Genomic DNA, 12,500 nt, shown 5'->3' with positions numbered 1-12,500 from the left:
TGTTAATTTGCTGCTGCTTTGGAAGATCATCCAACATAGACAGCCCTCCTAAACTACATTTTTCTGTGCTCCCTCAACACGTGTGGAGAGCCAGAGACGCTCTCCAGCACTCCTTCCATTAATATCATCGGTGAAAGGAGGAGCAGACATAAGAGGGAAGGTGCTGTGTAACATAGTACATTTTCAAGTGGAGATGCTATTTCCTGTCTGCCAACTTATCCTATGTATTATTATACCATGTAGTTATTTATGGCCACAGCTATGCCACTGAGGGCATACATAGGAATAATTTTATTGTTCACTTGAATTGGACTTCCTTTTCATTTATCAGAATTAATCTTCAGCACAAAGTTTCTCTTATTATTCATTTTTCTTTTAAATCTTTTGAAAGGTACTGCTTGGTCTACTTACTAAATGCAAATGCTATCAAAAGCCATGTGCTGTTAAGGTTTAATTATTTTATTTTATTTTTTTTACAAAACAGCTGTAGGGGTCATGAAATAAAGGGGAACTTCACTTTATTTGGAATCTTGCCTGTCGTTCACAATCTTTAAGAAAGACATGACGATGAATGTTATTTATTTTTTTATGCATTCTGAACATAAATAAATGGGATCAAAAGTCAGCTTACAATGGAGCTAATGGAAATGGCTCTATTCTTTCTAAAAAAAAAACATAAAAAAAAAAACATTCAAACACCTTTTGTTAATAAAAAATAATAATAAATTTTACTTCGTATAGAGCGGGGCTTCACGGTGGCAGAGGGGTTAGTGCGTCTGCCTCACAATAAGAAGTTCCTGCAGTCCTGGGTTCAAATCCAGGCTTGGGATCTTTCTGTGTGGAGTTTGCATGTTCTCCCCGTGAATGCGTGGGTTCCCTCCGGGTACTCCGGCTTCCTCCCACTTCCAAAGACATGCACCTGGGGATAGGTTGAATGGCAACACTAAATTGGCCCTAGTGTGTGAATGTGAGTGTGAATGTTGTCTGTCTATCTGTGTTGGCCCTGCGATGAGGTGGCGACTTGTCCAGGGTGTACCCTGCCTTCCGCCCGATTGTAGCTGAGATAGGCGCCAGCGCCCCCCGCGACCCCGAAAGGGAATAAGCGGTAGAAAATGGATGGATGGATGGACTTCGTATAGAGCTTTTTTAATAATAAATAATAATGATACATTTTATTTGGTATAGAGCTTTTCAGAGTACTCAAAGACGCTTTACAGGATAAATAATTAAAATATAAAACAGTTCAAAGTAATAATATAAAATACACGAAATATTAATTATTAAGGTTTATATACATTATGTAAGTATATATGTAATATAGTAACACTCATAACATGTAATATATACATATTTTGCTCATTTTAAGCACACGCGACGCATTAATTAAAAACGCATGAAAAAAATACATAAAAAATAAGAAATAAACAAGTCGTCTTTGCATTCTATAAATGGCGCTCGTGTGTTTGCAACAATAATTTTCAGGAACGCCCCCCCGACTATGTTCAACCAATCAGCAATCGACAGCACAGTCCTCCCCCATTAAGGTTCCGGGAATTTTCCAAAAGTCCCACCTATCTGGCAGTAACCCCAAAAAGTTCCCAAAGAACTAAATCTACCTGGGTAGTTTTTGGTGGAAACACAGGGGGAACTTTATTTACCTTAGTGAATGGGAACGTTCCTCGCGGTGGAGAAAAGAGCTTATGTGTGGTCATAAAACTGTTTTCCATACTATGCACCGTTTTGTGTGAAAATACATATTTTTGGGGGTCAAGGCTACAAAGAAATAAATCATAAAATCAGAGCAGATGCAATGCTAGTGAAAAAAATAAGCCACAAATAACCAAAAACATTCATTGCAGCGGTTTTTAAAAGTGCCGCAATTTCAACAATCAGATGGAAATCCCACATATTAGTCGATTTTGTTGAAACTTGCTCCATATGATGACAACAAACTGTTGTTGTGGACGGCGTGGCGAAGTTGGTAGAGTGGCTGTGCAAGCAATCTGAGAGTTATTGGTTCAATCCCCACCTTCTACCATCCTAGTCATGTCCGTTGTGTCCTTGGGCAAGACACTTCACCCTTGCTCCTGATGGGTACTGTTGAGCGCGTTGTATGGCAGCTCCCGCTGTCAGTGTGTGAATGTGTGTGTGAATGGGCGAATATGAAAATACTGTCAAAGCGCTTTGGGGCTTTGGTAGAAAAGCGCTATACAATTACATATACAGGTGCTGTTCATATTATTAGAATATCATGAAAAAGTTGATTTATTTTAGTAATTATATTCAGAACTTGAAACTTACATATTGTATCAATTCATTACACACATAGTGATATATTTGAAATGTTTATTTCTTTAAATGTTGATGATTAGTACTGACAATTACTGAAAATCAAAAATTCAGTATATCAGAAAATTAGAATACTAGTTACAACTAGTACCAAAAAATATTTTTTAGAAATATGGGCCAACTGAAAAGTATGAACAGGGAAAGTTTCAGCATGTACGGCAATCAATACTTAGTTGCAGCTCCTTTTGCCTGAATTGCTGCAGCAATACGGTGTGGCATGGAGTCGACCAGTCTGTTGCACTCCTCAGGTGTTATGAGAGCCCAGGTTGCTTTAATAGTGGCCTTCAGCTCTTCAGCATTGTTGGGTCTGGCATCTCACATCTTCCGCTTCACAATACCCCATAGGTTTTCTATGGGGTTAAGGTCATGTGAGTTTGCAGGCCAGTCAAGAACAGGGAGACCATGGTCCTTAAACCAGGTACTGGTAGATTTGGCACTGTGTGCAGGTGCCAAGTCATGTTGGAAAATGAAATCTCCACCTCCATAAAATTGGTCGGTGGCAGGCAGCATAAAGTGTTCTAAAACTTCCTGGTAGACTGCTGCATTGACCCTAGACCTCAGGAAACACAGTGGACCAACACCAGTAGATGACATGGCACCCCAGACCACTACCGATTGTGGAAATTTGACACTGGACTTCAGGCAACGTGGATTCTGTGCCTCTCCTGTCTTCCTCCAGACTCTGGGACCTTGATTTCCAAAGGAGATACAAAATTTACTTTCATCTGAAAACATAACTTTGGACCACTCAGCAGCAGTCCAGTCCTTTTTGTCTTGAGCCCAGGCGAGACGCTTTTGACGTTGTCTCTTATTCAAGAGTGGCTTTACACAAGGAATGCGACAGCTGAAGCCCATATCTTGCATACGTCGGTGCGTGGTGGTTCTTGAAGCACTGACTCCAGCTGCAGTCCACTCTTTGTGGATCTCCCCCACATTTTTGAATCTGATTTGTTTGACAATCCTCTCCAGGGCGCGGTTATCCCTCTTGCTTGTACACTTTTTTTCTACCACATCTTTGTCTTCCCTTCGCCTCTCTATCAATGTGCTTGGACACAGAGCTCTGGGAACATCCAACCTCTTTGGCAATGACCTTTTGTGTCTTGCCCTCCTTTTTTAAAGTATCAATGGTCATCTTTTGGACAGTTGTCAAGTCAGCAGTCTTCCCCATGATTGTGTGTCATATAAAATCAAAACGAGAGACCATTTAAAGGCTTTTCCAGGTGTTTTGAGTTAGTTAGCTAATTAGAGTGTGGCACCAGGTGTCTTCAATATCTGACCTTTTCACCATATACTAATTTTTTGAGATGTTGAATTTAGAGTTTTCATTGGTTGTCAGCTATAATCATCTCCTTTTTGGCAAAAAAAAACACTTGAAATGTATCAGTCTGTTTGGAATGAATGTATACATTCTACAAGTTTGACTTTCTAAATGGAATTAATAAAATAAATCAACTTTTTCATGATATTCTAATAATATGACCAGCGTGTGTGTGTGTGTGTGTGTGTGTGTGTGTGTGTGTGTGTGTGTGTGTGTGTGTGTGTGTGTGTGTGTGTGTGTATATATATATATATATATACACAACACACACACACAAAGTACAGGCCAAAAGTTTGGACACACCTTCTCATTCACGACACAACTGATGGTCCCAACCCCATTGATAAAGCAAGAAATTCCACTAATCAACCCTGATAAGGCACACCTGTGAAGTTAAAACGTTCCAGGTGACTACCTCTTGAAGCTCATGGAGAGAATGCCAAGAGTGTGCAAAGCCGTAAACAGAGCAAACGGTGGCTATTTTGAAGAAACTAGAATATACTGTAAAACATGTTTTCAGTTATTTCACCTTTTTTTGTTACGTACATAACTCCACATGTGTTCATTCATAGTTTTGATGTGACAATCTACAATGTAAATAGTCATGGAAATAAAGAAAACACTTTGATTTGATTTTAATTAAGGATCCCCGTTAGCTGGTTGCCATAACAACCCACTAGTCTTCCAGGGGTCCACAAACTCAATACAATTACAAGTAAAAGCATATAATTATAACTACACAATACAGAAACAAAATAATAATGAATAAGGAGAAAGTGTGTCCTAACTTTTGGCCTGTACTGTATATATTATATGTACAAATAGTTTACCTGTTTATTTTTATTGTTAGCCCTGCCAATGTTAAATGATATTTCCAGTTCTGGTAAGTAATTTGACCCACTTTCACGTTGAGTTTTACCAGTCATTATGTTCACTATTTGGTGATACTTTGCTTTCTGCTAATGTGTTGTTCATCACGATCATGTTTTTATGATTATACACTTTTTGTATTTGACTGAGCAAATGCTTTTTTATCATAGTAAATATGATAAGTTATAGTATTCCTATAGGAAATGTAATCATATAAAGTTTTTACAATGGAATGCGTGAGTCTGAGAAGAGAGATACACTATGTTGTGGTTCATTGAAAGTGTAACGAATGTCACGTTCATGGAAATATCTTGTCTTTTCGACAGCGTCGCACGAGAGTAATTCTTCTTCCGGACTCAAGCGCACTTTATCAGAGGGCTTCGACAACGACGGGCAGGCTGTGAAAAGAGAGGGGAAGAGACCGAAGGTGGAACGAGGAGAGTTGGAGGCTGAACTGGAACTCAAAATAACGGCCAAAGCCGGCAGTCACCACAAGCTGGAGAAGGTTTGAATTACTTTTGCAAAGGTCCTAATTATTTACACTTGTGTCAACACATTTGTCACTTAGAACAGTTGTTGTATTTCCCCATTTTGGAGAACATATAGATAGATAGATATATAGATAAATAGATAGATAGATGGATAGATCTTTGTCATTGCACAAGTACAACGAAACTTTGTTTTCAGGACAAACCCGTTCAAATATAAGACACACAAACAGGAACGCTGGTGGGTCGCCACAAGGTGCCCCGTAAAAGATGTGAAAAAAGTAAAATGCTGAGGAAGGATGAGTAAAAAAATACAATCTAGACTGGGCTCCTAATGGGGCCCAGTCTGGAGTGGGAAAAAACCTCCATAGCAAAGCACATATACATATTACAATGTACATCTCGAAATATCTAGCAACAGAAGGAAGGGAGTGCGGGGTCATGATGGTAGGCCGCAGCTCTCAGGCGCTTTATTGGACATTTATTTTATTGGTCAAGGATGTTTGAAATATTTTCCAGTGTTTTGCCCATCCCCACACTTTGTTTTTAAATTGATTATTTTTGTATGGATCGGTGGTTCATTTTAAACAACTGAGGCAAAATCGAGCGCACTCTTTTGCTTAGCTGCAAGTTACAATGTGCAATCTAGATTATTTTTTTTCCAATCCAATCTTTTCATGTAAATCGTTCACATCTCAAAAAAATCCCCGCAACATCCAATGTGAACGCAGTCTGACCCGGATGCAGACATAACGTCACGCGCTGCAGTGTTTACTCTTGCTCTTGTTTTAAAGTAGGTGTACTGTCACCACCTGTCACATCACTCCCTGACTTATTTGGACTTTTTTCTGTTTTCCTGTGTGTGTTCTTTTACTTCTTGTCTTGCGCTCCTATTTTGGTGGCTTTTTCTCTTTTTTTAGTATTTTCCTGTAGCAGTTTGATGTCTTCCTTTGAGCGATATTTCCCGCATCTTCTTTGTTTTAGCAATCAAAAATATTTCCGTTTTTTTTATCCTTCTTTGCAGGGACATTTTTGATTGTCATGTCATGTTTGGATGTACATTGTGGACGCTGTCTTTGCTCCACAGTAAGTCTTTGCTGTCGTCCAGCATTCTGTTTTTGTTTACTTTTCAGCCAGTTCAGTTTTAGTTTGGTTCTGCATAGCCTTCCCTAAACTTCAATGCCTTTTTGGTTTAAGTATTAGACACATTTTTACCTGCACGCTGCCTCCCGCTGTTTCCGACATCTCCAAAGCAATTAGCTACCGGCTGCTACCTACTGATATGGAAGAGTATTACACGGTTACTCTGCCGAGCTCCAGACAGCACCGACACTCAACAACACATAATTTGCAGACTATAATTACTGGTTTGCAAAGCATATTTTTAACCCAAATAGGTGAAATTAGATAATCTCCCACGGCACACCAGACTGTATCTCACGGCATAGTGGTTGAAAAACAGTGAATTAAAAGTAACGGTTGAATAACACCGTTATTATGAACACTGGTCGTGGCAGTTTCAAGGATTTTGTGCCATCAAAGTCAACATTTTCTGAACTGAATCATTGCGCTTAGAACAGTGTTTTTCAACCTTTTTTGAGACAAGGCACATTTTTTTCCATTTAAAAATCCGGAGGCACACCACCAGCAGAAAACGTTAAAAAATGAAACTCCAACTTTGGTGTTTTCCTGTGTGTAGTGTTTTAGTTCTTGTCTTGTGTTGTTATTTTGGTGTTTTCCTGTAGCAGTTTTATGTTTTCCTTTCAACGCTATTCCCCGCTTCTGCTTTGCGTTAGCAAGCAAGGCTATTGAAGTTGTTGCTATTCTTCTTTGTGGGGACTTTGCTGATTGCCATGTCATGCACGGATGTACTTTGTGGGCACCGTCCGTCTCTGCTCCACACGCTGCAAGTTTTTGCTGTCGTCCAGCATTCTGTTTCTGATTACTTTGTAACCAGTTCAGTTTTACTGTCATTTTACATTGCCATCCCTATACTTTATTGCCTTTTCCTTTTGTTCATTTTTGGCTAAAGTGTTACATACCTTTTTTTACCTGCACACTGTGGTCTGCATATTGGGATCACAGTTCTACACAGCACGGACACTAAGGAACGGCACAGTATTTGCAGATTATAATTCATTTGCAAAAAAAATATTTTTTGGGACCAATTAGGTGAAGTTGCATCATTTCCCATGGCACACCAAACAATATCTTAACGGCACAGTAGTGTGCCGCGGCACAGTGGTTGAAAAACATTGGCTTAGAAGATTAAGAAGGAGGAGGACAAGCATTGTGGCTCTCGCAGTTTGTGGCACCTTTGCTTCCACGTCTGCTCTACATTTTTACTCAACTATAGTTTTTAAAAAAGTTTTTAAAAGCCTTTTTTTAGATTTATGCTTGCTGTTTTAGTTTTTATTTTTATTTATTTAGTTTATTATCTTTTAATTTTTAAATTTTTTTAGCATTTTGAGGTTGTTTGCTCAGTGTAAAGTGCTTTTTTACAATTAAAATCTATTATTATCATTATTATTATTACCCCAACATGAAAGGTTGTTTTTGCATAGCAGTATCAAGTATAAGTGCATCAATATATACAATTTTTTTTACCCCAGATTGTCCAGCAATTAGTGGAGGAACGGTTGAGGGTCATCGAGATGTCCATTTATGAGAAGAATTTCCAGGAACTGAAGGGCAGAGTTGACAAGATTGACTGTGCCACTAAACACCAGACGGCCATCCACACTCTCCAGGTACGTTGAAGACTACATCCGTACAATTCATATCTGTACTAAGGTGCTTTCTTTGGGGGCAACATACCCGTTATGTTTTCCTCAGAGGGCCGCTTCTCACAGTGACTGAGATTATTGCACAAGTTCCTATGCAATTATTTTTTTTACGTACAATTAAAAAGAAAAATCTGTAGATTGTGCGATTTAAAAAGAACTGGCAGCTCATTTGCAAAACTTTTACTGTAAAACCTACAGGTTTTTTTTTTTTACAACATATTACTGTAAATGGGAAAAACAGTGACGCTGTTTTGTCTTGGTAAATAACTGGCTGCTCATTTCCAAGGATTTTTCTGTTTTTTGTTTTTTTATGTAAATGGAAAAATTCTTTTTTACAGTAAAATTCTGGCATCTGAGCTTCCTTTTTTTTCTTTCCGTAAAGCAACTGTAGATTATACGGTGAATTACTGTAAAGATAAAAACTGTACCACCATTTTTATAGTAAAAAACTGGCAGCTCAGTTGCCAGGATTTTACTGTAAAATGTACTGTTTTTTTATGTAAATGGAAAATACTTTTTTTTACGGAAATGTTCTGGCATCTGAGCTGCTTTTTTTTTTTACCCTAAGATCAACTGTAGATTTATGATGTTTTACTGTAAAGATCAAAACTGTACTACGGTTTTTACAGTAAAAAACTGGCAGCTCGGCACCAGAATTTCATCGCCAAACAACAGTGGCACTGTTTTTTCCCCATTACCCATTATTATTGCCAAAATGTAATGGCAATAATATTGTTTATTGACAAAAATTTGTAGGTCAATACATCGTCAAGCAAATTTTTTTTATTTTTGCTTATTTTTTCTGTACTATGGTTGTCAGCGAAGAAAAATCCATTAATTAGCCGCACCGTTTTATAAGCTGCAGGGTTCAAAGCGTAGGAAAAAAGTAGCGGCATATAGTCCGGAATTTATCGCATCTTTTCCCCGTCAAAATGGAAAGAATGAACACCTTTGATAATAAAATATAAAGTACCGTATTTTTTTTTACCATAAGGCGCACTGCTGATGAGCGGGTCTAGTTAGGTCTTTTTTCATACAAAAGGCGCTTCAAAGGGGTCATATTATGATTTTTTTCTGGGTTCAAAACACTATTTTGTGGTCTACCTAACATGTAATGGTGGTTCTTTGGTCAAAATGTTGCATAGATGATGTTTTACACATCATCTTCAAGTCGCTTTCTGACAGTCACTTCTTGTGGGCGGTCTTATTTACATGCCTCCAATTCGACAGCGTCTTCTCCCCGTCATTTTTGGTGTAGCGGTGTAGCGTGCAAAGACGGGAGTGGAAGAAGTTTCAAAAGATGGCGCTAACTGTTTTAATGACATTCAGACTTTACCTCAATCAATAACTGAGCAGCATCTCCTCATTTGCGGCTCACTCGTGCAACAAAAACGCCCGAAACGTGTCCTGTGAAAAGCCGTCCCACCGGAACTCTCCAATAACTAAAGTTCCTCGGGAGAATAATATAAATTCACTACACTGGTATGTTTTAGCGTTTTCATGGCGACTTTACTGACAGATATAAGCAAGAACTTAACACTACTTTATATTAGAAATGGCAACAGTGGAGGATGAATGTCACATAACAAGAAGATATAGAAAAAAGAAGAAGCTTATCAACTACGGTGTCGGCATGGACTACAGTTGCGGATTCGCGCACATTTTCAGGACTTATGCAGATCCCAAATACACATCAGAAGGTAAGAAAATTTGGTTTTGCATATTATTGCGACACAAAACGCCAGATAATATGTCTTACCTTAAACACACCATAATAATACTCCTATGTATAATGCGCCGACAATCCATCAAGTGGTGCGGCTTCATAGCTTACCAAAGTCGTACTAAAAACATTTTGACAGATTTTTGAGCGCTGTGTGTAATGTTCTATGTTCTCAATGGAACATTTTAAACTTTTGGTGTTTACTTGCGTCGTATCTCTTATGTGTGACTGCCATCTACAGGTCACAATTATCAGTACACCATGTACCAAATAAAATTGCTTTGAGGTCGGTAAGCACAACCAGAATTATTCCGTACATTAGGCGCACCAGGTGTTAAGGCGCACTGTCGAGTTTTGAGAAAATGAAAGGATATTAAGTGCGCCTTACAGTCCGAAAAATACGGTACTTTATTGACACATATTTCCAGGCTAATGTGGCGGCCCAAACCTTTGACCCGGGCCTTAACTTTGGCACATGTGCTCCAAATGATAACCTTTTCTGCCCATCACTTAGGCCAAAATAGCCCGACTGTCCAAAAAGTTTGGCGAGGCTAATCAGGTGTCTGAGAACAAAAGGAAACAAGAGGTGAGACGTTTGCTATCAGTAATATTTAGCATCTGTCTGTTAAGTATTCTTTCTGACAATGTCTCCTTTTCCGTAGGCGCTTGCTGCTGCCGCCGCCGCCAGTGCTTCTGCCGCCGCCGCTGCTTCTGCCGCCGTCTCCGCCGCCAAGGCGTCCCTTGCAACCGCCCCTCAAATTACACGGTGAGTGCGTCCACACTTTCTTGTGTCTTGACCCGGGTTTGCTGTTCCTCTCGTTGGCGTGAGGGGCATAGACCCTTTTCCATTACGCTCAGTCGGCTCATTTCATCAATATCAGCACACCTGTTATTTCTAAATAATACATCAAATGTACTTTGGCCCTTGTACGAACGTGACAATACCGGACAAAAGCCAGTACTTCATGTTCACAATGCGGTTGTCCCTGGTTGCTATCGCCATTTAGACTAACTCACTAAAACACGACATCGCTATCATTTTATGTCGCTCACCTTCGCTTGGCCAGGATCACCGTAAACCTAAAACCAAGTCCATTTATCCCAGACGATACTGTCTGTGTTGCATACCGGCAAAGTCCGCCTCCTGGTCCCGAGTCTTGTGACGTTCTACAAAACCAAGGCTGAGCCTTTCTTCAGGCCGTGCAGTGTGTAGTTACAACTGCACCTCTCCTCCCAACAGCGGGCTCCCTTGGCAGACTATAGCGCCGCGGCCCCAAGGTCCCCGAAAGGAAGTGGCGCCCTCCGGCGGGAAGACCCCCGTGCGCTTTGACGAGAAGAAGAAGAAGAAAAAAGAAGAGCCCAAGAAGAAAAATAAGAAAGAAGTGACTCGCGTCAAGTCCTTGGCGGGCCATATGAGCGAGTACAGTGAGGGAAAATGCAAGGCGGACATTAAACTGCGTTCCATTCCGGACGCGTTGGAGAAAGTGCTCTACCAAAACTCCAAGCGGGCCCCGGACGGTCACCGGCCCGAGCGTTACGCCTCGTACATATTCCGATACCTCGTCCCCTACGATGTTTACTGCGGCTGGGTGAAGAGGGTCAACTACACCGGCGCCATTGGCAAGGAGGCTCTGCCCAATAACTTACGGCGAAGCCTGAGGAAGCACGTGGAGCGGAGGTTTCCCAGCCTGTCGTCCAATAGCTGGAGGGAGATCCGGGACGTCGTCAATGAACTCCTGCAAGTGAAGAGGAAGCCCGACTGTTTCCAAAAACACCACAAAAAAGTCTTTGTCTTCTTGCCCGGCCTGTGTTAAAGTGACAGATGCATTCTGGGACAATTGCCATTGTGGTGTAGGCGGTGCCCCGAATAACCAACACCCCTTCAGTTTTTCATTCAAATCTGAGTATTGGTCAATTGTTTATACTTATACTTGTATAGCACTTTTCTACCTTCAAGGAACTCAAAGCGCTTTGAACCTATTTCCACATTCACCCATTCACACAAACATTCACACACTGATGTGGGGGGACTTGACTAGGTTGGTAGAAGTTGGGGATTGAACCAGGAACCCTCAGGTTGCTGGCACGGCCACTCTCCCAAACGCGCCATGCCATCCCCAAGCATTGAGTACATGAGTATTCTTCTCACAGTCGTACATTTTGCACATCGCCAAATCTTCAGGGTGATTCCGGTGTTATTTCCACTCAAGAAAAACTGTCAAAATTCACCACGGGTGTGAAGAGTTCCAGGCTCGGTTGTATCGAACTCGATCAGGGGTCGGCAACCCAAAATTGGACCAAAAATACAGAAAACGAATTTGTCTGGAGCCGCCAAAATTTAAAAGTCTTACATTAGTGTTATAATGAAGACAACACATGATATAAGTGTCTGTATTAACCTACTATCATAATGACTTTAAAAATCTTAAATAAATGTTATAATGAAGGCCACAAATGATATAAGTGTCTATATTAGCCTACTATCAAAATGACTATTCGTCGCAAAAAGACGCAAATCTTCGTTGACAGAAATGTTGAAATTTTTTATTTATTCTACACATTTTTACAACATTGGAAAACATTAGTAACACTTCTCAGAGGGTGAGATAACTCCTGTAAACGACTGTCTTAGAATGGCCAAAGGTATAGATGTGTGTCCAAGTTACAAGAAATGTCAGGCTGTCTTCTTCTAATGGATTTATTACAATTTTTGCAAGCTGGGAAGTGATTGCTGTGGTCTGGAACAAAGTGGTAACGTTTGCTGTGGTTTGGAACAACATGGCACACAAACGACAATCAGAAATGCAGTCAATATTACATACAGATAATGTGTCATGAGACACGCAAATATGAATTAAATACAAAAAGGACAAAGGTAAAGTAACGTTTGCTGTGGTCTGGAACAACATGGCACACAAAGGACAATCAGAAAAGCAGTCAATATTACATAAAGATAATGTGTCATG

The 12,500-nt window shown here is 40.1% G+C and overlaps 1 protein-coding gene across 2 annotated transcripts in view; it reads left to right on the top strand.

The window, feature by feature from the left end:
- Nucleotides 1-12,500, top strand: part of atf7ip (activating transcription factor 7 interacting protein) — a 106,049-nt gene that overhangs the window by 76,194 nt on the left and 17,355 nt on the right. For both annotated transcript variants that reach the window (XM_061906094.1, XM_061906104.1), the window contains exons 4-7: nt 4,864-5,042; nt 7,638-7,775; nt 10,049-10,120; nt 10,197-10,300. In XM_061906094.1, coding sequence (XP_061762078.1) covers nt 4,864-5,042; nt 7,638-7,775; nt 10,049-10,120; nt 10,197-10,300 — 493 coding nt within the window. The remainder of the gene's footprint in view (nt 1-4,863; nt 5,043-7,637; nt 7,776-10,048; nt 10,121-10,196; nt 10,301-12,500) is intronic.

This window comes from Nerophis ophidion, linkage group LG01, assembly GCF_033978795.1.
Source record: "Nerophis ophidion isolate RoL-2023_Sa linkage group LG01, RoL_Noph_v1.0, whole genome shotgun sequence".
In the NCBI taxonomy this organism is placed as follows: Eukaryota; Metazoa; Chordata; class Actinopteri; order Syngnathiformes; family Syngnathidae; genus Nerophis; species Nerophis ophidion.
Note: the sequence above shows the minus strand (reverse complement) of the source record. Positions and strands in the feature narration are given on the sequence as shown.